This window comes from Cinclus cinclus, chromosome 5, assembly GCF_963662255.1.
Source record: "Cinclus cinclus chromosome 5, bCinCin1.1, whole genome shotgun sequence".
Taxonomy (NCBI): Eukaryota; Metazoa; Chordata; class Aves; order Passeriformes; family Cinclidae; genus Cinclus; species Cinclus cinclus.
Genome location: NC_085050.1, coordinates 60,396,059 through 60,423,620, shown reverse-complemented (window position 1 = coordinate 60,423,620; position 27,562 = coordinate 60,396,059). Strand labels below are relative to the sequence as shown.

The 27,562-nt window shown below is 39.2% G+C and overlaps 1 protein-coding gene across 2 annotated transcripts in view; it reads left to right on the top strand.

The window, feature by feature from the left end:
- SLC10A7 (solute carrier family 10 member 7) overlaps window positions 1–27,562 on the top strand; it is a 134,948-nt gene that overhangs the window by 9,193 nt on the left and 98,193 nt on the right. For both annotated transcript variants that reach the window (XM_062493874.1, XM_062493873.1), the window contains exon 4: window positions 2,661–2,736. In XM_062493874.1, coding sequence (XP_062349858.1) covers window positions 2,661–2,736 — 76 coding nt within the window. The remainder of the gene's footprint in view (window positions 1–2,660; window positions 2,737–27,562) is intronic.

Below are 27,562 nucleotides of genomic sequence, written 5' to 3'. Positions count from 1 at the left end.
CTTTTAGTGCAGTAACTGTTGTATTGAGGTTTCATTGAAAGAATGATCAGATTGAGGAGTTTAATTAAGGTGGTTTGGTTGGGGTTCTTTTTAAGAGTGCTTTCTTGAGGAATAGTGCTGTTCAGGACATGCTCAGAGCAGTAGACACTGCAGTGGGAGCTGTACAGTGTGATGCAGGTGCAGAAGATACTGAGCTCTGTCCTAATTCCAGAATAATACATTTCAAAGCAGGTCTCTGTGTGTGTGTGTGAGGAGCTGATGTGAAGGGAGTGTGCTGTAGCAGCTCTGTGTAAACAAAAGTTCATCCTAATGCCCCACAGCTGTAGTTTTATTCCCTTAGAAACACTAAAGTACCTAAGGAAAACAGGGTAGGGAACAAGACAGATTGCAGCAAAGTTACTTCCTTATCACACATTTAGCACAGCATGTAGTGGAGGCTGGCTGATAGCCCTCAAAAAGGCCTAGAAAAACAGCCATGTGCTTCCAAGGGCATGCAGCACCCTTTGGCAGGGTGGCTGCCCTGGGTACTGCAGTTCTACCCTGCTCCAAGGTTATGCCTGAATGGCACAGCCCACAGAACCTTTTCTATCTTTCATCAGAATGCATGGTAGATTCTCCCATCCTCTCTAATGGTCTGTTTTGCTGTAAGTGTTATTTGAGAGGCAGGTTTGGGTGGTACCTGCTTTTCACCTGTGTTTCTACAGCTGAGTGTGATTTTTTTTCTTCCCTCCCCCCTCCCCCCCCAATCTGGGATGATATTAGGAGGTTTGCTGCTTTGCAATTATTTTGAAATGTATGAAATAGGGGAGAAAGTGACATCCTCCCAAGCATCTTAAACGTTAATTTTTTGTTAGCTGACCAGTTAGCTGTCAATGTTTGCATTGAAGCAGGTTATTAATGCATGCACAGATTCACCTCTTCTCTACTTTCAGCATATAGCATTTACAGCAAGTGGTAAGGCATGAGATTCACATCTAAAACATGTGACTTCAGACCCCACTGCTCAGTTGTCTGTAGTGTTGTCAGCAGAGCAGCAGGTGTTTGGACCCCTGATGTTAGTACTCATAGCATGACCTAGTCCATTGGAATATGTTGGTTGGTAGGTTGGTTACCTCTAGTAGTTGGGCATTGGAGGAATCTATTTGTATATTGGTAGAGCTGTGTAGTTGGTACAAATGGAAAAAAAAGTTTACAGGTGCATGTTTCAATACACTCAATTAAAAGTATGTCTATTTAGTGTGTACGAGGTTTTTTAGATTAATAGTGCTTGATAGGGATTTTTATTTTTAATCCCAAATGTGTTATTTTCAATTTGAGAAGGTTAAGAGAGATTGTATGATTAAATCTTTCCCTTATAGTATGGAAAGTCCCTGTCAGCTGAGATGAATGCCCTTGCACAGATTTTGTACCTCTCTGGATAACTCTGAACTTAACGCTTATTAGAGCATGCAACAAGTTTGAGGAGCTGGCTGCCACACAGGAGAGAGATAACAGTATCACAGTGTAGGGCATGGGCATGAGAATTGCCATATGTTTGTTTGCTGTGCATTTTCCTGTATGTTTCCAAACCTCCCTGCACCATCTCTTTTTCTTGTATTTCTTTTCTCTCCCATATGAGCTTATACTGCCATGTGCTGATAACTCTCTGCTGCCATAGCTTATTTCACTGTAAGCTGAAGGTGCTTCCAGGATGGTGCTTGGCACCTTGTAGTTGGATTTATATCATGCTTGCATTGGTTGACTCTTTCCTTTCCCACAGAGTCTGTAGCTGACAAAGGGAATACTGTCATTGTCACTTACTCGTTTCTTCTCTTTAAGCTTTTTTGTATATTTGCAGAATATCAATTCCACTCTAACGTGCACCCTGGTGCCTGGATTTAATACTTCTGTTTGCTCCAGCTTTTTGACACTGCCTTTCCTTGGGATTCTACTGAGATGGTTATGAATGCAAAGTAGTTCACCACTAGTAATTGATTGTTCTGGATTAGAATCTCAAGATTCAATACTTGAAATCATATGTAGATTCCATACTTTTGGGGATTTTGCAATCTGTTTTATTCTATGCATTACTGTTCCTTTCAAGTCGACAGTTTTTTTTCTTCAAAAGCCCTATTTTACTTAGCCCCAAATTTAATTGTAATTTATTGTGGTGTGGTTTTTTAGACTTTGAAAACAAAGGAAAGCTCACCACCTTTCTCTTACTTTGCAACAGCATTTACTGTACCCATCAATAACTTTGTCATTTTTTGGCATTGTTAGTGCAGCAATAATAGTAGGGTATCTTGGATTTCTAAAGTGTAAGAAAAAGCTGTTGATGATTTGATGGCGCTCAGGTGATTTTATCTGGAGGTCTGTGATAGATGTGTAGAGGCTTTTGTGAATGAGAAGTACAGGTGGGGAAGTGGAGTCACAGAGAAGTTAAGTGTTTGTGCTTTTTACATGGTGACATGACTCTTCACCATGGTGACTGGTGAGAGATGGCATAGAAATGCTGCCAGCAGGAGTGTGTCCTTCCTACTGCAGGGCTGTAACTGATTGGAAACTGATTGCACTGCACAGGTGATAAGACTTTCTGCTTGGCTATTTGGTAGTTCAAGGTTGAGGGTTGCTTAGTGCTTGCCTCCTGTAAGGAATGTAACATTCTTTTTTGTTGTTTTCAGCTTGCAGACAGTGGGCTGCATGCCACCTCCCGTGTCTTCTGCTGTAATTTTAACCAAAGCTGTTGGTGGGAATGAGGTGAGTTTGCATTTTGGCTTTTTTTAAACAGGCATTCAATCTAGTATTTATTTATGATGAACTCAAGTGGCAAAGCAGAGGTAGAAATGTGGTGCTACTGTGGTTTGTAAAGCATTCTGGAATTGGTGATTGGGTGCTATCTTGGTGTCAAACAAGGAAAATAGTAATATGTGCTGGCATCAGTGAAACTGAAAAAAACTCACTTTTCTGAGGTGATACAAAGGTTTCTGATAGAAATTAATGTTGGGAGGTTTCTGGTGGTTGCTGCACTGTAAGTCCTAACCCTGTAGTGTTCCTGTGCTGTGTTGCATTATTGCATAGACCAGTAGATTTGCAGTGAAGTCATGCCCTTGCAGGGATTCTTTGGATGTGTTCAGTATTAAGAGGTTATGTTGTAGGAATTTCTTAAGCTTGAAGCTGCAACTGTAGCAAGTGACATGGCAATACAAATATATATTTAAATCTTACATTGTTATCTGCCTGAAGTGAAAATTCAGGGAATGTGGAGTTCTCTGGCAGTGATGCAATGCAAAGTTCTCAACAGATAGGAAATGCTGGAATGGAAGTTGTTAGTGTAAGCTCAGTTCGGTCATGACAAATTTCTGCCTTAAAATGGCATGTTCTGGTATAATTTCAGACTCTCTCTTTATCCACAAAGCATTTGCTGTTTGCAGGGACGCCAGGTAAATGGCATTTAGGAAGTTAATCCAGCTGTGCTAATTAATGAGCTTCTTTCCTTTAGATTTGCTTCCTCATAACTGCTGAAGGTGGAGGAGACCTTGTAAGTGAAGAAAGGAGGGAATTAACACTGATAGATGGGATTTACACCTGGTGCTGTTTGATGCTATTCTGAAGGGTTAAAGGCAAATCTTAATTCAGCCATAGAACTCCTGTGTGAGGTTGGGTGGTTCACTTCAACCACGTGTTTTAAATATGACCATTAGTTGTGAACTTCTCATTTTCTGAGTTCAGGCTCTTGGGACCGATTAATGTCAGCTTTGGAAACACATGATAGCACTGAAAGAGATTGAAGTTGTACTTTGTACTGACAAAGTGCTGTTTGATTGCTTTATGCTCTGAAGAGAGAACCAAAGTATTTCAAGTCAACCATCTCTAATTATGGGCAATCCTGATGCACATCACTGTCTGTCAGCTTGCTACCTTGAAAAAAAAGCCATAAAATTGTCTGATGGAGGTGCTGGGGAGTAGTTACTAAAAAGAGATAATTCAAACGCCCAATAGTGATCAACAGAGAAATGAGAGGTTTTCCAGTTATGATTCTACATGTAGATGCTGTAAATTGCAGTCAGATACCATGTAGTGAACAGTGAGGATTAAATGAGGTGCTGAGTGAGTGCTCAATCAGCACTGCTTGTACTATCCTTAGAACAGGGTAAAGATCCTCAGGAAAAAACTATAGTAAAATTGGTTAATTGAAAGCAATATAATACAGTGTGCAGGAGGGAGAGAGGTACTTTAGTTTCTTGACCATTAGAATGCACTTTTTTATGGTAGTGTTCTTCTGGGGGGTTGAGGGTGTGGGCATTTTATACCAGCTGAAAAGTGGCTGCTTTCTGTGATTTGTTTGTACAAATCACTGACAAGCTAAGCTTTAAACTCTGACTCTTCTGTGCCAAACTGGTGTTGGAGGAATGTGAAAATGCATACCTTGTGGTGAGTTTTACAGGTAGTTGCTGACAGCAGAGAGGGTGAATCAAGAATTGGGTCTTCGGAATTGAAGGTTCTCAGGCTCTAAGAGAGTCTGTAAAGGAAAAACTTCCTTTAAACACGCTCAGTGTAGACAGAGCATGTGATGAAATTATTGCCAAACTTGAGCACGTTTCCAATGCAGGCATATTTTTTGAATTTGATGTTTCTTTGTTGTTCAGGCTGATTTTTCTTCTGAAGATCAGCAAATGACATCCCTCATGCTAGGGGAGAAAAACAGTCTTGCATCTCTCCTTGCCAAGCTTCACCTGAGCTGTTGCTGTTGTATTTATTTTTCTGATATAAGCAGAATGCTGCATTTTTTTTCTATTTCAGTTTGAATCCATTCTTATATATAAAGAATTTAAACCTGGAAGTCAACTGGAAATACAAATGGTTATACTGTGAGAGCATTTGTTCATAATAATGCTTCTTAAACTGCTTTTTGCCTCAGCAAATGTGTATCCCTTACCTAGAGAAATTGATTTGTCTGAGGATGTATCTACACTGCATAATGTAAAATATGAAGATAAATGAGCTTGCTCAGAAGGAATATAGCAAGGAAGCTCCACATGAACTAATTAGTCTGAGAAGTGTCCTGCTGCTGTGGAGTACAGGCACACCCTCAATAACTGCTCTGAAGACCTCTTTGGATGTCTTGAACATAGCACTTAAGAGCTGTGGTGGTTGCCTCTGTTAAGACAGTGTAGAAGGGTTTAGGTTTCTTTGTCTAAGTAGAAGTTACTGTTAATTGTCCGTTTGGACTTGGTTTATTCTCAGAGAAATATCACGCCCTGTGTCATGGTAGAAGTAGTACATCTGGGGCTGGGGAAGCATGGTCTCTGTTTTTAGCTCTGTCATCAACCTTTTGGGTAAAACAGAGTGAGTTACTGTGTCTCTGGGATTGGCTGTGGTGCATAATAGCACATTTGTGGAGTGTTTGAAGATCAGTGCTGAAAAAATCTGATGTAAGAGCTATATTTTACTGGCCTGGGACAGGGTAATTAAGTATTTGGTCAAGTGCTTAGAAAGTGATCTACATCATTAGAGGCTACTTGGGTGGTGGATTTTGCTGCATATTAATTGGAAAATTTGATTATGAGATAATAAAAGGGAGACTTTCTTCTCTCTGTTTCTTCCTTACCCTGATTTTTCACCATTGCTTCTATGATCTTTTTCCTATGTTACTTTCATTAACCCTGCAAGCAACTTTCTAAACCTGCCTGTTCCTAGCTTTTGTCACAAATAGACTTAGCTCATTAGCAAAGCCAGTTTCAAGCACTGAATGTCAGTTTGATACATATGAAGCCCTGTATGAACAAAAAAAAAAAAGGTTATATGCTGACTGGTGAAAAATGGGGAGGGATCACTGTCACAATCAAAACCTAATTTTTAATTTTTTTGTTGATATTTTCTCAATTGGTTAGTTGTTTCTGTCAATCAGTCTCATGTTTTGTGTTTTGGACAGTCCATGAGGCTGAAAAAATTGGAATGAAAACCAGAAAGCCTCACATTTGTTCTTTGCTGTTGTACTGTAAAGGGTCAGGATTTTAATGGCATAGCTTGAAAGCACTGAAGGCTTTGTTGTGTCAGTTTATTTTTTGTATTTTTTTTTTCAACAAGTCTTGTAGTTTTTCAGTGAAATTATAAAAACAACTTCTTTAAAAGTCTGCAAGAGAAACAAATAAATATATCATCATTTCAAGGCACTGTAAAGACAAACGTATTAAAAGCTCAGAGATACTCAGACAGAAGTGCTGTAGAGATGCCAGATATTACTACAAAGTATTCAGACAGCAAATGTCATACTCTCCTTAAGAATCAAAGTAATGAAGAAAAGAGATTGAAAATTAGATCTATAAGTCTATTATCAGTTTGGGAGAAAAAGCAATTTGTGATGACTTTTATGGCAGCTTAATGACATCATTTTGAAAAGTGTAGCATAACAGGCAGGAGCTGTGATAGAATTGTGTAGATAAATTGTGGCAGGCAGCTCATTTTGTTGAAGAATACTTTGGCTATTTTGCTATCTCATACACTACACAACCACTGAGGGTATTTTTGTTATTGTTCAGTTGAGCTGTAGCTTGTATAAAACCTTGTAATCAACGTGCTGCTTTATTTATTTATTTATTTATTTCGACTTTAGTGAGGCTCTGGTATGCCCTTTTGTAAAACAAGGTGGTGCACATGCAAGACAAGATTTTGAAATATAAAATAGGCTACAATGAAGAAAGCCAGAAAGGTGTTTAAAATGAGCTATAAAGTAAATAAATAGTTCTATTATTGATTTTTAGATTTGTTTTTTGAAGCAGATGTAGAATATAAAACTGAGTACAAATTTGCAAGGTTCACAGCTAGCCTTTCTGGGAAAGAATCAAGGGAGAGCAGCAACATTTACCCAGTGAATTATATGCAAGAGTTTTAAATGGTATTTTGAAAAACATAGCACATGAATAGTTTCTGAGCAATGAAGACTGGAAAATTCCTTTGTTTATTTTTGTGGTTTTGGTGTTTTTTTAAGTAGAAATAAAGAAAAAGTGAACTCTAACAGTACTGTAAAGTCACAGAGAAGATATTGATTTCTCTAAAAATATCTGAAGTTCTTTGAACTGTATATACATGTACATTAACCTTGTAGAAAACAAAATAAAATGAATAAAAAGAAGTACAAGCTCTAATGGTTTGTGATTCATACTCTGATGCACCAGTGTACCATGAGTGTTTACCCTTGGAAGGTAACATATGAACATTATGAAACAAAATAGTTTCAAGATTTTCATGTAAACTAGATGTGTCATGATGTTTAGTTGTCTTTTATAATATAGCTTTTCCTCTCTAACTATAAGTCATTCGTGTTGCCTAAAATTTGATTTCTAGATTACCCTAAAAATATGAATGACTTCAGGTTTTGTTTATGAAAGGCTAAGTAATTCTATTGTTTTTAAATGCAATACTGTAAAAGGAAAAGAAATATCATTATTCTCTTTTCCTTTCCTAGGTAAATTTTGTCTGCCTACACAGATTAAACAACTCTAAATGAAAATTAAATAGTTCTACTACTAGATACTACACTGAATTCACCTGGAAGTGTATGAGTGTTGGAGGACAAATTTAGGCAAGATGTCTGTACTTCATGTGTACAAATATAAAGAACTGTGTCAGCATAAGCTTTGCATGTACATAGGAGCTGTTGTGCTGTTAAACTCACCCACTCTATTCCAGTATTACAGTCTAATTTTTTATGTATCCTAAGAGTTTACTTTTCTTTTATTACTGCTGTGCTTTGAGCAGATGGTTTTTATTGAACTATTTATTGATACTTAGGGTTTTTTCCTTCCCTGAGGGGTGAGTGCATTTTATATCCATCAGTGCATAGGAGGAGCCCAAATTATTACTTACAATATGAATTTCATCACTGTAATGTGTCCCAGTCATGCAGCTCCATTAGATATCTCTGGAGTTCCTCATATCTTCTCAAGTCTTCTATAACCCAAAGCAATTGGGCGTCTTTGGGGTTTTTTCCTTTTCTCACTGATCTCCTTTTGTTTATCAGTAGTAGTTTTAATGCAAACCCACTAGTCAAACTGTTGAGAGGGAAGGGGATTTTCAAAGGCATACAGCTCTGCTCTTAATTCAGTGGAGCAAATCCAGGCTAACGTGAGGTGTGTGAAATCCCCAGTCAAGCACTTCAACTCCAAGCTCTTTACTTTGTAGGAAGTTTCAGATTCTCCAGCACCTTTGAAAAGCAACTGATTTACTAACCCAAGGTGTCAGTGGTTGAGTTAGACTTGGGATAAGATTTAGTTTTTTCTCTGGTTACCGTTACCTCTAACTGAGGGTCTTTCATATGGCTCATATGGTGTCCAGTGGAAAAGGTCTTGGGAGTGCAAGAAAGGAGGGAAGTGCAAGACTCTTAGAATTGTGCAGTTAAGATGTATAAAACAGAACTTGCTGTCTTGTGCATGTTCTGCCTTCCCTTATAGCAGTTCTGCCATTATCAAGAATGCTGTGAAATAGCCTGTTTAAATTGTACTCAACTGGGCTGTGGCTGGAAGTTGCCTGGAATCATCACAGCCTTGTGTTTTTCCAGCTTTGTTTGCACAACTGTCCTAGATCTGACTTTGTAAGAGTGTTTTAGAGGCTTTGCTGTTGCTGTTCTGCAGTGCTTGGCTGGCAAGCCAGTTTTTTGTCTGCTATGGCACAGTCACTGACCCTGAAAGCTATTTGTGGCATAAAGAAGCCAGGACAGAAGGAGAGTCTTGCTCTCACGCTTGACAAAAGTGGCCTTTTAAAGAAAGGTGGTTTTGAATTTGTCTTGGTCTGCAGGTTAATTCAATGTGAAGTTACAATGTTCAAAAGCTTCTTTTATTTAGCAGTGAGGGCTGTATGAAATGCATTGTGTATGCAAAGCAAGCGTTTTTAACTGTGAACAATTCAGAAATAGCTATATTAAAGTATTTGCAGAGTGTGGAGTCTAGTGCTCTAAAATTCAGGCTCTGTGCTCTTTGCTGTTTAATTTTGTGCCTGTTTGAGAGAGAGCAGGTATTTTGCTAGCAAGGAAATTGTTACCTCCTCTCCCTAACTCAGCCTTTGAAGATAAAGGCTGTTTTGGAGGGCAGTGAAAATTGGAAAGATTATTCAAAAAGTTACAAGTTATTTGTTTTCAGTGCAGTGTTTTTGCAGTCTAAATTCCACTGAGCACCTGCATTCCCTGTGTGAGGATGTTTCTTTAATGAAAACTTTTCTTTTGGCACAGTGGTGCAGTTGTTTGCTGGGACTGAAACCCAGGGGTGTGCTGGGTTCTAGTTCAACTGTCCCTCACCTGTTGCCTTATAACTCACTGCAGATACATCAAAATTAAATCTATTGAGAACAGAAAATGCCATTGAGGAATGTCTTTAGTGGATTTAGTCAAGGAGACCATTGCATTCAAGTTCTGAACTATGACTTGTGAAGAGAGAATGTTGCATTATTTCCTCTTTCTTGATTTTGTCCTATTTGTGTTAAAATCAAAGCCTCAGGATATTTTACTTGGATTTTTTTTTTCCTATCCAAGAACTTTTTTAGCTGGCATGAATATTTTTGCTTAGTGGATAATAAGAATATATAGGAAAGAAAGCAATCAGGCTTGCAAATTGAACATTTCCATAATTTCTTTTCTTAAGCTCTCTTTTTGGGTGTCCAGTATTAAGTGATTTCCACTGATTTGTGGAAATCAAAGTTGTAAAACATGAAGCAGAGTTTTCAGTTAAAATTATTTTCTTTAAGTTTCATTCCTTTTCAAGCAAATTAAATTTATTATCCTTTTTCATCAGTATAATTATGAAAGAACATTATGAATGTTTTTGTCTTCTAGATTGTTTCAGTTTATTCAATATGTGTTAAGAAAATGTGTTTTACATTCTATGAGGAAAACCTTATTTGTATGAAGACAGGACAAACTCCTAGGTTACTTTGTAAGCCAAAAATTATTTAAATTTTTTTCATAGGAGAAGTTTGGATATTTTAGAAGTGTTTTTCATTTGTACTTTTCTGTTAAACTGACTTTTTTGTTCATTTTTTAGTTAGAGCATGAGGCAAAAAGTGTGGAGAGCAGTAGAACAGTAAATTTTTACTGATTCCAAAGCATTTTTTATGCTCCAGCTTCTGGAAAATATTGGCCCTATCATGAAGTCTGAAATGAGGAAGCTGCTGATAAACTGTTTCTGGGCATGTTGAAGTAAAGCCATGCTTTTCCTGGGAAGCCTTTTTCAGACATCCAGACCTCGTGCTCAGGTGCCTTCCTGCTCAGCCAAGGTTTTTGTGCATGTTCCCTTGTGAATATGTCCTTTCCTGTTTGAAATCCAGTACTTTGCTGCTGCTTTGGAATTAGTAGAGGGAGGGGAAACAGCAGCACTTGGAATAGATGGTGCAAAAGCTTAAACTCTTGTACTCACATGGGAAGCCCCTATGAGAAGATGGAAGTTTCGAGGGGCAGGAGACTGGTGAAGGAGTGCCCTGGAAGCCCCTGATAATTCATCTGTGTGATGAGGGAGAAGTTTTGCTGTTAAACAATCTTTGCCAACCCATCCAGTACCTCATGGTGTATATACCCTCTCTACAAGCTGCATTAGAGGCTATTTGCTACTCTGGCACTTGGGGTCCCCTCACCAGCCTGACCCTGACCTCCCCAGGTCTGTGCTGTCTGCCTCCATGTCCTGCCCTGCCCCAGGCCCTTGGATGCATCCCCAGGCAGTTGGCACAAGGAGGAATTTTCCCCAAGTTTCAGGGAAACAAAAAACTTGCCTTTAATTGAGCTGGATTCAGTAGGTCTGACTTCATCTATTTGTTTTTAATACTAAAGATGTGTTTAGTAAGACCTGCCTAAGCAAACAGAGAAGCTTTGCTTATCAGCAAAGACATCAGCAGCCATATGTTAACCAGGTTGTCTAATGCAGTAATTCTGGTAATTATCTGGCACATGAGCTAAAGAGAGTATTATTTGGCTTGTACTGAACTGTTTTTGAGCTGGTAAGTGGAGAGCAACAGTGTACTTCCTGAATCAGTTTGCCATTTTGTGTGTTACTTTAGTGAAATTTTGCAACCCCTGTTCTAGCAGATATTGTGGATTGTTGCAACAGGATTCCCAAAATGTTGAATTTTTAATGTGTGGATGACTTTGCTTAGTTAGATCTATTTTTTTTTTAATATATTATCTAAATTCATCTTGTGTGATGATACGGTTGCAAAATGTCTGTAATGTATATGGGTATGTATACTTGAGGCATGCTCTGTGAGTGCTTTAGCTCCAACTGCATATCCAAAACCTTTTAAAAGGTAATCTCAATGAGCCCTATGGGACAAAGTAAATTATTACATGTGGTGAACTCTTAAGTCATAGACCAAGGTCATGGCAGTGAGAGTGTATTTCAAAAAGGTTTTATCTGTGCTTGGAAAGCAAATGAAATCTCTCATCATTAACTTTAGAATTATAGTTGTAAGAGGATTTTCACTAGAGGTGAAAGATCAAGTTCATGGCGGACATAATGGAGTCTGAAAAGTTATTTCTGAGACATAATACTGGGGTGTGAAACATTCACTGATGTTTTCACATTATTGAATTTACAGCCTTTAATCTGGATACTGAAGATCAGAATGGTCGTAATCATTGCTGTTGTGGCTTTATTTCAACCTTTGCAAAAGGGGGAGTTTTAAAATTTTTTAAAATTATATTGTAAAGACTTTTTAAAGAATATCCTAGATTTTCAGGTGTGTCAGTCTCTGCTATTCATACAGGCTACCTTAATAATAATCCTTCTATAGGAAGATAATTTAATAAACCTGAATCATCTAAATGAATCCATCAAAGCACATGTGCATGCAGTCATGTGATCTCTGTCCTTATTTGTTGATAATTCACATAAATCAGAAAGAACAAATGATGAAGGGAAACAGGGCAGGAAAGCATAAGCAAAACTGAGGTTCTTAGAGACCCAGATTTTATTTTAACCTGACAGTGGAAATGGATGTTCCTTTCTTCAACACAGTGTTCTGTTTTGCTAAACTTTGCACGTGTACACTCATTCCAGTGGTAACAATGAGCAATGGAAACCTGCCCAAGAGTAGAGTCTGAAAACTCTGTGTGTGTGCCTTGGGACTGGTTTTGCAAATATCCCTGCCTGTAGCAGCACCTACTTGCTTACAGAGTTTATAGTACTCAGCCTGTTTGCTTGCAGGAGTGGTAAAATCTGCCAGTGATATGCTTCATTTAAAAGATGAACATTAAGCAATCATCACTAAAAATGAATCGGTTTGTGTTTTTGCTGTCTTGAAGGTGATTCCATTTATAGGGAAGTTTCAGCTGTTGCAGTTTTATTCAGAATAGTCTGCTTAGTCCTCTTTTCATGCCATTTCACTTTTGACTCAAAATTCAATGTTTTGCTGTTTTGTTTTTTTAAATCCTTTTATCTCCTTAAGAAAGGGTGTTTGTTCCTCAGGTTACAACTGCAGATGACAAGCACGTACATATTCTTGGCGTATGTTAGTTTCTTTGAAAATATTAGCTAATTTTACAGTAGTAAGATTTTGTAACTGGAACTACAGCAAGTTGGCTCTAGGAGTGGCTATCAAGTTGTATTCTACTTGAGCCAAGTATTTGGTTTCAAAATGTATTTTTTGGGAAAACTTTCATATAGTCAGTGTTTACAAGATTACTTAGAAGTTCTATAAGAAGGTGAAGCTTGATAGGTTAGCTGTAATTCAAGAAATTGCAGCATTAAAATTAGACACAAAGCTTCAGTTCTGATCTATGCGTGTTTTATGCTTCCGTTTTAAAATGATGTGGTCCTGCAATTCAGCAAATATATAACATTTTTTCCTGTACTGTTAATGTCGCATATGTTATCTCAAAAACACTTGCTGTACTTCCATTATCCAAATGGCCCAGAATATCAGTGTTGAGTGAGACTTTCTGTGTAGCTTATGTCCTCTAAGGGGTACATTTTAATAATTTAGTCTATGGCCTCTCTTATACCTTCTCAACCAGCAGTGCCACCTCTTCTATGCAGTTGTGAGGCATTTCTATTTCTGAGCCCAATCACGAATGTCTGTGACCTATTGATACTGGGACGTTTCTGCTGTTTGCAGCACCTGTGCCCGTGACTCCTGCATGGCTTGGTTCTCTGTAATTTATGGTCTGAGGAACCCAGAGTAATAGATGGTATTGGTAGGTACGAAATATACAGAAAAATGCACAGTATTGTACAGCACTGTCCTCAAATCCCTTCTGTAAACAAGTCACTCTGGGGCATCTCTGCTTCATGAGGGGGTCTGCTGTCATGACCCCTTGAGTAACAAATGCCTCTGTTGCCACATTTGGGTTTCCAAACCTTCCTGAAACTCCCAGTAGATAAAACTCAGAGTTTTATCTCATCTTCTGCAAATACCAACAAAATACATACCTTGTAACCTTGGTTTATTTTTGTTGATTCCTCAGCATTTTAATTCAATTTTTTTGAAATTTAGACTATTTCATTAAATTAGCACAGTTCTATAGGTTGCAATAGGTAACATGTATGCAAATTTAAAACACTAGCCTATGCAGTAGTTTTGTGTAACTTTGTTTTATGCAAATATGAACTCCTAGAACATAAGGATACTTTATAACTGAGGTTCTTTGTGAGTCTGACAGCTGTGTTCTCTCTGTGATCAGGATTCAGATGCACGTCTGTCTTAAAAATGTGTAAAATCTTCCTCATTGTCTTAGCAGCACAGTTATGCTTATCACCCTCCCAGCTCTTCCCCCTCCTCTGGTATTTTTCCATAATATAAGTCCTTGTGCACTTTGTGTAAGCATTCTGTCAAAGCTCTAAGTGATCAGACTGATTTTAATTTCTCTCCTCTTCCAAATACAGCCAGTTGTAGCATGCTGTTTGTCATCTTCCCTACTAGTATAAAACCACAGTGTAAATCTGTAGTAGTCATCTGTTTCCCTGACTGTCCAGTTTTAATGTCAGTCAGTGCTTCCAACTTGCAAGAGGATTTTGCACTCAGAGGAATAACTTGTCACGCTGACTTATCATACAGTATCTTGTGAGGTGGATGGCTCATTTAGCAACACTTCCAGCAGACTGTGTTCACGGTTTCTTTATCAGCTTGTGGGTGTTTTTGTTTGGTTTGTGAGTAGTGGGAGGCAAGAATATTTTTTAATACTCTAATAATTTTTTTTGCCACCAAATGCAGATCTGCCGTACAAGCAGATTTTAAAGCGATTTCCTGTCTTTCAGGCTTCAATTTCCTTCTAAATTTTGTGATGCAAGGCAGTGGAAAATTTCATTTTGTCAGGTTATTTCCTCCTGTGGAATATATTGTAATATGCTGACAGTTTATTCTGAGCCATCTAATTTCTTAGATGTTTTTTCAAAACTAGAAAGAGTTGAATTGGGTTTTCCTTCTAATTAGTACATGCCAGCTGCTGCCAGCAAAAGTACACCTGTGCTGCTAGTGAAGGTACCTGGAAATTTGGGCATGATTCTTCTCCTTTATCCTAGTGTAAATCAGATATTCTTCTGTTGAAATCAAAGCAATGGGGTGAATCAGTGTAGGTGAGACTCATAAAGGAAAATTGGATCTATGTTATTTCTTGTAGGTGGATTCCAGAGGCAGTAATTGGTCTGAAGCGGTGTCTTTATGCACAAGTGTGCAGCTGACATAAATGCCAAGTAGATGCATAAATAAGCAGAGCACTGCATTTTTGTCCACTGTATTCTCATGCTAAATACTGCCTTTTTGAAAATAATGGTTTTTATTTCAAACAACTGAAACTGCCTGTAATTTTCAAATAGAGAAGTAAACCCAAGTATCAGCATTGTTCATGCTATAAATGGTTCTAAAGATGGAGTTTTATTTATGGGGTAAGTTTGTGTAATTGTACTGATCTCTAGGAAGTGTGTTCCTCAGGTAACATCACTAAGCATTCCCTCTACTATCTCCTTATGCAGCTATTAGACGACTGTAAAGTCATTTTATTAACTGATAAACTGCTTAATTACAAGATAAGAAGCAGAGCCTTGCTCAGTGGAGGAAATGTGTAGCTCTTCCATCTGCATTCAGATGCCTATTTCCTCCAGCTTTCATTGGAGGCAGAGGCAGCCTCCGAAACCCAGGAGAATTTAATCAAAAATGGTTTATAGATGTTTTCTCCTGGGTTTGTTCATACAGACAGAAATGAAACACAGAAATAAAATACCTAAACCATGAAGAAGTTCTCAGTATACATGTAGTCAGCAGTGAACTATAGAGCTATACTGTTAAATGCCCTGGATTGGGAAAGAGGAAAGAACATGGACCAGTTGTATAGACAGCCTTTCAAGTATGTAGGTTGAATCCTAGTTAAGAGTTAGTATTTGAGGGGGGGATTGATGGTTCTGCAGTGAGATCCATGATTGAACTATATGCTATTTAAAGTATTACTCATTAGACTTTTTTTGATGTAGACTAACTAGGTTCTTGGAGGAGTTCTTGTTCATGGTGATGTTACTAATGTCCAGAATGGCTTTTCTTCTCTCTGTTCCACTGTAATGACAGAAAAATGGGAACTATTCCATTCCATTTCCAAATTAAGTGTTAATGTGAATTTTGTTTGAAGACCTTTTTTTTCTCTGGAGTTTGTTTTCATATTTGATTTGCTTTTGTATGGACATCTTGGCATTCCTGTCATGCTGCTGTGCTTTCTGCTTCCAGCTGTGGAGTTTTTGGTGAAGGGCTTTATTCACTATTAGAAAACCTCACTGAAGAGCTGTAGTTTTGTAATAGATAGTGCCAGGCAGCATTAGCTACTGATGTTTGGATGCCCACAGAACATAAATCAATACTTAGAGGAAACAGAGGTGTATTTGTGTTCTGGAGCATTTGCTCATTTGCTGTTGGAGTCCTGCTGATGGCATATGGCCATGCAAATAAGGCTGTAGTACCCATGTCTAGGCTGTAACTGCAGTATTTAGCACAATCTTACAAAAATGTGCCTTTATGTACTGTGAGAAATGTTCATTAGAACATGTATGTATCTTGTATTTTACTATATTTGATATGTAGAATTTGTGTGAGATTTCTTTGGTTTTTTTTCTGTGTGTTTTTGTGAAGTACCTAATGTGGGGGGTTTTTTTTGTGGAGTTTTGTTTATCATTGATTTAGAAGGAGTAGAGGGAAAGGCAAGTGTGTGGGATGCACCATTTGAGTTCTGTGGCCAGTGAAGACAGAAGGTATTAGGCATCTACAGTGCATAAAATACCAAAATTAAAATTCTGCCTAGTTTGCACTTCATGTTTTGTTACTTGTATTGATGCCAACACACCATTAAACTCACATGCTTTTTAAAAACACATCAGTTTGACCTGTTGGGACTTACAGCACTTTTCTTGTTACACTGCAGTCTGGTTTGCTCTGCAGTAGACGATATATTGATAAGTACAATACAAGTTTTTACTGTGATGGTATGGAATATTTTATGACTTTTCCTTGTTTCTGTTGTGTGAAGCATCATAGCTACTTGCAAGATACAGCAGTCACAGAAGTCATCAATTAAACTTTAACAGGCTGATATCACAGCAAAGCTTTTAAGACTAACATTTGTTCTGCATGTGTTACATAGAGAGAGCATAAAAACCAGTTTATGTTGTCCCAGTGCTGCCAGTATTTTAAAATATAATTGTCTGGACTAATCCACATTTGCTCCAACAGCATACCATACAAGCAGAGGAGAATTTGCTTAGTTCATATTCAGAATGAAATAGCTTAGCATCTTTCTGAATATCTCACAAGTACACTGAATTTTTCAGGAGTTAATTTACTGTTGATATGATGCAGCTAAAGCCAGTGATGCACAGGTTCTTTTCTTATTGATCCAACTGTTACAGTGCATTAGGAAACTGCTTAAATAATTTGGGGTAACTTTTTAGTGTTGTTTGTCCCACTGGGAGGGTAATGTTGTGGTTGGAAGGAAGCAGGGTAGCTGTGGTGTGGAAATGAGGAAATAAAGAGAGTAGGATGCGCTGTAACAGCAGGATCACCAGTAAAGCACATGATTTTCAAACTTTTTCTGCCTGTAGCACTTGCTAAAAATTTTCTTTGGGAGCTAGTGTGATATGGCAGATTATTCAGAGGACTTTCCATAGCTTTGTTTTGAGCACTTTGAAATTTTGAGCACTTCTGAAATGTGGCAAAGTTAAATCATATGGGCTTGCCTTTGAAATGCATTGGAATCTGACTTTATTTTGTGTCCATTCTTTTTAGCTTGTTCTTTCCAATAGAAGGGGGAAAAAAGGTGTAGTGGCTGATTTGAAACAAAAGGACACTCACATAGAAGTGAATTCTTGCTGTTGATACCACTCCTGGATTTTAAAAGCGATGCTCATTGCAAATACAGGGCTCAGATAATGTTCATAGTTATGGGCATGTTTAATTGCTCTCAGAAAAACACATGTGAGATTTCTGTTTATTCCAGCTCTACGTGCTCTGGTTCCTTGTGTTACTAAATGCAGGCAGTGAGCACTGGGAACACCTGAGATGTAGGAGCTCTGCTGTCGGAATAGGAAAAGAGCCCTGTGCAGAGATCCCTGCAATAGCTCCTGTCCAGCCAGCAGCACATCTGATGCAACCTACAGTGATTTGGGCAGGGTGGGAGCCTGGACTAGAGGTTGTGGCAAAACCCAGGTAGCCTCTGATGGTGAGAGAGAGAGCCTGGCCTTGGACCTTAAACCTTCCTTTGGCCTTGGACCTTAAACCTTCTTTTGTCCGTGTTTGCTGCCCATTTGACCCCTGTGGGCTCTGTGCATCATGAACTGCTCAGTGTTTGAGCCCAGAGCAGCCAGTGGGGCACACAGCTGGATCTGTTGCAGTTGTCAGAGGGTCATTCTTTAGGGACAACACTGCTGGCAGCTAAAACCTATGAATGACTCAAAAATAGAGTTTTTGAAGTGTTGGGAGTGTTTTGGGTTTTTTTTAATAGGCTTTGAAAAACACCGTTTCATTGTGCCGCGTGTGTTGATCTTTCAGTAAAATCTTCATTAAATCCACCCATTCCTTATAGGATATTTTTTTTTTAAGTTCTGTTTGCCTTTGTCACATGTTCTTGCTTGGATTATCATTCATTAGCTTCTCCAAAGAGATTAACAGTTCCTTAAAACAGGATCATGTGCATTCTGGTGTTCTGTGTGAAAGCGGTGCTGGAGAGCAGAGAAGCCCTGGGATCCCTATAGAAATTTGCAGACAATTTTGATACTCTAGTCCACTCAAAAAATCTGCTGACACTGTAATGTTTTTTCCCTTGCCAGGACCCTCCTTGCCTGGTGTCATTTCTTGAGCTCTCCTGGGATGAGATTAGTCTAAAACAACAAAGTAGCCAGATGTCTGGTTCTGAGAGAGTCCCAGAGGCCAGGGTATGGTAGGCAACAGTAATCGCTGGGGGCTGAAGATCAAAGATACCTGAGAATTACTTATGGGCACATACTATGTGTCATTCCCATTATTAACAGTCTGAGAAAATTTGTATCCCTAATTAACCCTTTTGTTGGTTAAATTTTCTTGCCGTACAGTCCTTTCTGTAGGAACTATTTGTTCTTTTTGATACAATTGCGTGTTAGCTTAAAAAAAAAAGTCAGTTAAATACTCTCATAATAGCAAATTTATGTAACTCATTCAGATGTTTTTTATCATGGTTATTTGTAAATGTCAGAAGTGAGCATGATTTCATGATTTCTCTTTGTTTACTGTGCCATCCTTTGGGCTGGTGTCATTCCTATCCAGAACTGTGTCAGTAATGATGGTTAACTTGTCAGGGTGGTGATTGTAGTTTATTGCTTCCTAATAATCTAGAATGAATTAGTATCTAATTCCAGGGATGGGATGTCTGCATATCGTTGCTTTCCCTCTTACTGATATTCCTAATTAAATGGTAATTAATATTTTTAGTCATCAACACTTGTTTGTATTATGCATTCTGAAATAACAAACTGAGGCTGTAAGTGCTGACTCTGAATTCTTGTAGTGTTTTAGAAATGAGTGACTACTAGAAAGAGAAAAGAGAGAGGAAAACCTGATTGTGGCCTTCTGTGCTTTTTTTTTTTATCCTCAGGTGCAAATACACTATCAAATCACTACAATTTCACTATCTTTAACATTATACAGTATTATGTGGCAAATACTGTATGTGCACATTTGAGTGTGAGTTTCTGGTCACACTGAGTTTGTGTGTGGTTTAATGCCTGTATGGCAGGCATTTAACAATTCTAACAGGCATTTTTGAGTGAGCAGGAAGTGAAGAAAAGATCCCTGGCATGTTTTAAAGGGTTAAATTGATTTGTATGTTTCAGTCTTGACAGACTTGCTTGAAATCATTTTATTTGAGCAAGAAACCCCCAAAACTGACCTGCCTGAAGGTCTATTGTGTTTATTTTTGTACTTTCACTTCTGTCACAGGTGGTGTGACAAGATGCTGTCTGCATCTTCCAACACAGCCATGGCTGCTGCTCCATTGTCCCTATTCCTGCTCAGCTGCACATCCAAAGATTTACTTAAAACAAATCACCATCTAAAGAAATATGAGGGAAAAGCTTTCTGGTGAACCAGGGTTATTTAACCTATGGCTATCAGCAGCTATAGCTGATCATTATCTGATAATTTCTATGAGGTCCATAATAATGGACCATAATCCATGAATAGAGGGAAGACAGGTGCTGTACTTCTCAGAAATGCTCGGGAAGGGGGAGCTGCACAGGAGTGGTTTGCAGACAGTAATTATTTTCATGGCACCCTGGATTTTGGATTATTTGCTGCCATTCTTGTACCACAATCTAGGCACAAACACTGACTGCTTGGCAGCTGCCTGCTGCTCAAAAGATTCTGCCTGGCTATCTTAACATAGAGAAATGAGGTCTTGATAACATTTCAATTCTGTTTTGCACAGCCCTTGTGGGTTGCTTTTTTCTTACTTTTCCTTCTCTGTTGTTCCTTTGGGAGGCATTGCAGCAGTTTTGTTTGTCTGCACTGCTCTGTTGTAGGTCACAGTCAGAACTGGAAAGCTAAAATCCAAAGGTCCATGAAGTCATGTCTGCAAAGGCCGGTCAGTACGACCTCCCTCTGAGTTACCTCACACAGGCAGCAGGGTGCTTCCCAGGAAGGTATGAAGTTCCTAGCTGAGGTTTTGGGGAGAGCCTTACTGGATGGATTTGCAATGTGTTTGGAACAGAATTCCTTTCATTTCATTCTCTTTTGTTATCTGCCTAGAGCTCTTGGAAGCCATTCCACTGCTGCTGACAAGCACAGGTAGCAAATAGTAGATGAGTTTATAGAAGTAGAGGCATAGCCATCTCCTTGTATTTTCAGCTGGTAAAATTCATGTATTTAGATCACAGACCTCACCAGTTGAAGTAAAATGTGACTGGATCTAAGGGGATGTTGGAGATTCCAATGCAGTGCAGGAGCAGAGAAAAGCACTGTGGAACTGCTTCTCCCTAACATGCTAGCAACTTTTTGTGTTGAGAGGTGATGTTATGAGATGCTAGGTGTTATTAAACAAGTACTTGGAGTTTGGACCTGGTTAAAATACTGATATCTTCAGCAAGTAGATTGTCTCCTGTTTTCTTGTTCATGTGGCACATGTCTGTACCATGAAATGTCATAAGGACCTGTAAAGCAGTTCTTTATTTGGATTTACAGAAAACTGGCTTTAGAGCAATGTAGATCCTTGAGTGGACTCAGAAATAGGTGTAAATACCTTATACAAGTGTATTGGATTTGTGTGGCAAAGGCAGGGTACTACAAGGTGTAGTCTGTGAGAAGCTGCTCACAGATGCTCTGAGAAGCATCTCCTACACCCGATGGTGCCATTGCCAGCTGGTTCCAAGATGGATCAGCCACTGGCCAAGGCCCATCAACAGATGTTGGTTGTGCCTCTGGGATAACGTAGTTAAGAAGGGGCAAAAGTCTCTGCACAACAGCAGCCAGGAGAGAGGAGTGAGAATGCATGAAAGGAGCAGCCCTGCAGACACCTGGGCACGTGAAGAAGGAGGGCAGGAGATGCTCCAGGTGCCAGAGCTGGGGTTCTCCTGCAGCCCATGGTGCAGCCCGTGGTGAAGCAGCTGCACCCCATGCAGGACCATGGTGGAGCAGAGATCCACCTGCAGCCCATGGAGAAACCCACACTGGAGCAGGTGGATGCCTGAAGGAGGATGTGACTCTGGGGCAAGCCTGCACTGGAGCAGGCTCCTGGCAATGCTTTCAGATCCATGGAGAGAGGAGACGGTGCTGAAGCAGGTTTTACTTGTGAGCCTGTGAGGGACCCACACTGGAGCAGCCTGCTCCTAAAGGACCCATGCTGGTGCAGTTTGTGAAGAACTCACAGCCTGTGAGAAGGATTCATGTTGGTTCCCCATGCCAGAGCAGGGGGAACAGTGTGAGGAGGCAGAGGCAGTGTGTGATGAACTGACTATACGCCCTGTTTCTCATCACCCTGCATCCCCATGGTGGGGAGGAGGTAGAGAATTTGGGAATAATGTTAATCCTGGGAAGAAGGGAGGGGTGAGGGGAAGGTGTTTTTCGGATTTTATTTCTTGTTATCCTGCTCTGATTTGATAGGGGGGAAAAATATTTCTTACCAAAATCAGGTCTGTTTTGCCTGTGATAGTAAGTAGATGAGTGATCTCCCCCTGTCCTGGTATCAGTCCATCAGTATTGTGTTATATTTTTCTCTCCCCTGTCCTGCTGGAGAGGGGAGTGATAAAGTGGCTTTGGTAGGACCCTGGCATCGAACCAAGGTCAACCCACCACAACAAGCTGAATAAATTTGAGTACATTAAGGTGTTACATTGCATATTAATGATTTTACTGCTTCATTCTGGGTTCTTCTATTACCACAGAGTCTATGAATCTGAAATAACTTTTTGAAGGAAAAAATGCAGGAAATAAAGACACAGCCCCCTAGAAATCTGTGGGAACAGTGTTTTCTGGTTAGGGCTGTTGGGTACCTAGGAATGACAGGGATGCCCTGCTGGCACAGCATGTAGGGATGAAAACAGTTGTGTCACTAATGTGCTCTTGTGTGGTATTTAAAAATAAAGCCATAGGAACTATGAGAGAGGAAGGGCTCTAGGAGCCATCAGCACGACTGAGTGTTGTAAAAGAAAAGAAAATTAGGGTTGAATTGAAGGGCAAATTATGCAAAAAATTAAAACAATCCTCTCCATGGGCCTAGCAGTTTGTTACTTCAAAGGAATATGTAGGTGTCTTATAGCTGTGTCCCCAAATGAAATGTATCTATATATATTTTGCTCCATAGTGCAATTATTATATTTAGTGGTTTTGGGGCTGTTTGCTGTTTTAAACAGCTGATGACAACCAAAGCTGTATGAGAAACTTAAGCCATAGCTTCCCTTTTTACTTACCTGAGCCATTACAACCTTGGGCTGTGTAAAATCAAATAAAAAAATCACATATTGAGGCAGTAATCCAGGCAGGGACATGATCTAATGATCATGTAATGACATAAATAGGAAAAATTTTGTTTCCATTCACAAGTTTATTTCCAGTCTCATGTTCCATTCTCAACTCTGGAGTTGTTGAATGAGGAATGTAACTAACATGGCAACTTTTTGAAAGGTGTCTGCACATGGCAACATGCAAATAGTAACAAGCAAAAGCTGCTTGGAGACCTGATTATACTCAAATTCTTGGCAGAGAATTCTTGCTGTAGAATATCTGGTTTTCCAGCATGTCAAGAACCACTTGCTGTTACTTTAGTTTGTGGAGCTTTTGATTGCTAATGTGGGGAAGAAGGGAAATTAATTAGAACAAACTCCAGAAAGCTACGAGTGTTCTTATGATCTCTTGTAATTAAAAATGTCAGCTCATTTTCCTGGTTTTTGGATGAGCAAAGTAATCTATGTTTAGAGGTGTTGAAGGAGAAAAGCTGTAGTGAATTTTCCAAGTGTTATTCAGATTTATGCCAAAAATGATGGAAATTGCCCTGTGTGGCAGAAGAGATGGTGGAAGGATCAGAAGCTGGTTGACAAAGCCCTTCCTCTCTAAATTGTAGAGCCAAAAGGTCTAAATCAACTCATAGTAATATATGAGCTTATGGCTGTATAAGAAGTCTCCTGACTGTATCAAGTACTTAGCAAACCCCTGGGTTATCCTGATGTTTTATTGGTGACCCTGTGACCCAGCATAAATTCAAGGCAAAAGGCTGTTTTAACTGTGCCCCCTTCCCAGCACAGAGGGGCGTGCTGCTAACAAGTTATGGCTGTGATGGCAGAAAAGAATGTCTGTGTTGGGAAAATTAATTACTTGTAAGCAAATGTTTTTAAAATGTGACATGGTTTGTGTAATGTATACTTTCTGTTAGTGTTATATATTCGAGGAATAGTAATAGGCAGAGTTTGCCTAAGGATTGCTTTCTAAAATATTTAAATTATATAGCTAACATTTTCTATGGTCTTTCTCTGACAGGCTATTGTGACATGGATTACACCGCTTAACACTTCTTTGTACTGATAATATAACAACTGAGCATTTAAAATAAAATGCACATTTGCTGCTGAATATTTCCTTCTTTGAGAGGGCTAGATTAATGAAAATTAATGAGGTTAGGGAAATTTTGCTTCACAAGTGATGAAGTAAATTGGGCTTTGCACAGTCTGCAAAACATTATTTTAACAAGACTGTATTACATTTCTGTTGTGCCTTCCATTGTTAAGGGTAATTAGAGAATATGTATGTTTTAATGTGAATAAAAGTTATATTAGAACCAAAAGCTTTCTCGTAGTAGTCTCTGAGGTTGTCTTGTACAATATGAGGAAAATACTGGTTTCTACTGGTAAGTGTGGTTTATTTTTCTTTTTTTAAGTACTTTGTACAAGCAGCATATATACTGTAAATAAAGGGTTTTTACAGAAGTGCACTGAAATACACTGCATAATAAGTGTATTTTTTATGGGCTTAATAGAGGGTACATGTAAATTAATATTTTGAGTTGTAGTTTGCTACTAAAAAACATTAGAAATGTGGGAATATTTTTTAGGTGTTAAGAAATGTTAGTTTGGTACAATTCTGAGCGTTCTTTAAATTGGAAAGTTTCATAGGTCTGAAATCAGCATTATAATTATTCTTCCAAATGCATTTGTACGCTGAAATCTTGTTATGGGCTCTGCTTCTTAATCAGTACCTGTGTCAGTTGTGGGGTGACAGGCCTGTACCAAAGACTGTGAAATAACTTCACTGCTGAAAGTCCTCCAGCATTCCAAACCCCAGCAGGAAAGGGCAAGGCCACACTAAACTGGTTTCCTTGGATGGCACGGCGCAGAAATGACAAAGGTGCACGTCTGCCTCTGGCTTTTCCTGCTCTTTCCTTAAGGGAAGAATCCAGAGGACAGGTGGGGCTGAGAGCTGCATCTGGTAGAGCAGTGCTTTGTATCTGAATTCCTGTTCTCCAAGGTCTGGATCCTACTGGCAGCAGCAGTGGGTCCTGTTCCGATGCCTAGAATTTCCAGAAGTTAAAAGGCAAGGAGCGAGTGCTGGAAATGGCACGGCAAGGTGCTTTATTCGAATGCAGTAAATAAGGACATGCAGCAGGCACGCTGAGGTGTGGAAAACGGACATCTTGTCTTTTGTGGGAAGGTAATTGGGATGGGGGCTTGGCAGGAGCTGGATCGGCGAGGAGGGGGCGGCTGCCACAGGTTGATGGGCAGGTGATCCGGCAGCCTGGCCCGGGCAGCGCAGGAGGGCTGCCTAATGTGCTGTGTGCCCTAAGGGCCTGGGGGAACACAGTTGGATTATTATGTTAATGCCTGAGCCTGCTGCCCTCTTCCTATCCCAGCTGGGCTCCCTGTTGTTAGGAACTGCTTTGCTCTGACAGTGGAGTAATATACTTCATGATTGAAAGGGCAAAGGGGCTCGCAAGAAAAAAGAGCAGGACTGCACAGATATGTAAATGAAGGGGGGAAGGTTGTAGGAGGGTTTGCATGTAGGTGTGGGTAGAAAGTTTATTAGGAAACGAGTAATATAAATCTGCTAATTGAATTGTTATTTACAAGTCCTATTCCCTGATTTGTTTCTTTGTGTATTACCCCCCCAATGCTGATGTACAGTGAATTCAAAGTGCTTACCAAAGCAGGCACTTAGGTTGATTTATTTGAAACCAAGGTGCTATAATACACTGGTACCAGTGTACAGTGCTGACAATGGTGTATTTTTCAGGACTTTGATTACTGTTTCATGCTTTGCTGCTATATTACTACACTACAGCTTATAGTGGTGATATGATTCTTTTATGTATTGTAGATAAGTATATCACTCTGAATTTTGTTGATACTTTGAAAGTAGGATATAGATACAGATTACAGGAATACATCTGTTATGGTGTTAGAGCAAATTGAACTTTGATTCAACGAGATGGTGACGATGTTGTGATATTTTTCTGAGGTCTTTCCTGCAGTACAATTGACTAAACAGTAGCTGGATTTTAGAATGAATGTATGTGAGAGATGAAAATGTGTTCCGTAGGCAGACTGGGGGGGGGGGGGGGTGTTTGTTTGAGGATTTTTTTCCTTATGATGATATTACCTGATATGAGTCTTTCTCTGCCTTTTATCAAGCATCTGTCAGTGGCAAAACATGATTCAAAATACTAGTCAATGGGATTCCTAATATCCTTATTTGTCTGTTTAACATCCCAAAGTGCTGATCACTGACTAGTCAAAGAAATTGCTGTTCTCTAAATTTAACTTATGAAAATGAAAGCTATTTTTACAAAATGCACCTAGTGTGTCAGATATAAAGTTGTTTGATAGATGAGGTGCTGCTCATAGAGCTGATAGTTGGTATTTGTCAAAGATGTAATTTCTGATTGCTCCTAGTGTATAAAGTGTCTTTTTCTACACTTCACACATCTGGATATCCTGGTTCTGCTCCTTATCTTTGTATCCACATGTATTGCTGCTCTGCCTTGTTCTTAAGAAGGTATTTGTCCTGGCATGGCTACCTCCTGCTGTGCAGCAGAATTGTCAGCTGTCACACTTCTGACCTGGCAGTTGTGAATGTTCTTGCATAGCGTTGTCCACTTCTGCATCTTACGTTACTGAAGTACTGTGTGGTGAAAAAGGACTCTGGATCTAAATTTCTTCTGTAGAATTTGTGCAATATCCCTTATGCTGCATATTCCAGTTTTCAGCCAGCTCTAGATGTCAATGGAAAATTCAGTGAATGCTGGCACAAAGTGCATGTTCATTGTGAATGGTAAGTTTTTAACTTTTTGCAGTAAAACAAACTCAGAGCCATCACAGCTTTTGGTGATCCTCTGCTCTCCAGAGAACGCAAGTAGAATTCTGTACATGAAACCCATAGTTTTTAGTGTTTTCTCTCCATCTTTTCTTTAGAGAAATGGTGGTTATATAGTAGTCTATGTGACCCAATAGAGTGTCAAGTAAATTGCTTGAAGGAAGTAATAAAAATATCTTTAATTTAGTTGCTAATGAGTTGCTATGTATTTTGTATATATGTTTACATAATGAATATATATTTATCTGAAGGAAAATTCTTAAGTTTCAGCATCTTTGTAGTTCATGATGTACTCGTGCTGCTTCTCAAGTAGTTGGGAAACCAAGTTCCTGTTGACCTGGACTTGATTGGCATTTGAGTATTAATCCTTGCACTGCATGGAAGACAAGCCCCTTCTACCCCCTTTGGATTAGAGGATGTAGCAGTCCAGTTGAAAAATGGGCACAACCATCTGAGAACTTAAATCTGGAATTTAAAGATGTTTAAGCATGATTGAGAAGAAAGGTGGTGGTAAAAACAATGCTGTAGTTAATTTGTTGTCAGAGAAAAATAGCTTGGATCTTCAGTTGTTACTGATCCACCACTGAATTCCTTGGGCATATTTTGGGGATATGTAATGTATAAAGATGCACGTTTAGGCACTTTCTCACTCTGTGCATGTGTAAGTTGTAGTTACATGAATTGCTAATATAGAGGGTGAAAGTAGCTGAGCAGCATTTCAAAAGAATGCAGTTGCATGCATTGGGATTGTTCCTTTTTGTATTTTATGCAGTGGCTGTTATGTTGGTCTCTTGCTTATTGTATGCAACTTTTCTTTTCCTCTTCCCTCTACCTCTGCCACAATATTGCAGTGTGCAGAGCTTTGACTGGGCTCATAAAAAGGGAATTTCCAGTATTATATAATACTGGCTTATAGCAAAACCTAACCTCTGGGCTAGGTTAAGAAAAAATAAATTGTCCTTCTTTGAAATACAGACATTTGTTGATGAGATGACAAATTCTGACACGAGCTCTAGAGCTCAGGATTCATGGATCTGTGCAAAGGGCCACACTTAATTTATATTTTACGAAGCTGCTGTTTCAGCCAGCCTCCCCATGCTGTGGCCTTCCTTGCACTAGTGTTACATTTCCCATCTCCTGGCATTACACAACTGATAGCGAAGCTGCTGCCAGTGGTAGTAGTGACAGGGACTTTCATAACAATGCTATTCCAAGCTGGTTTTGAAGGCACAGCAGTTAAAATGTCTGGTTCTGCTACTAACTGCCCAGAAAGCAATATGACAGTGGGATATTTATAGAAAAATACTGTTGC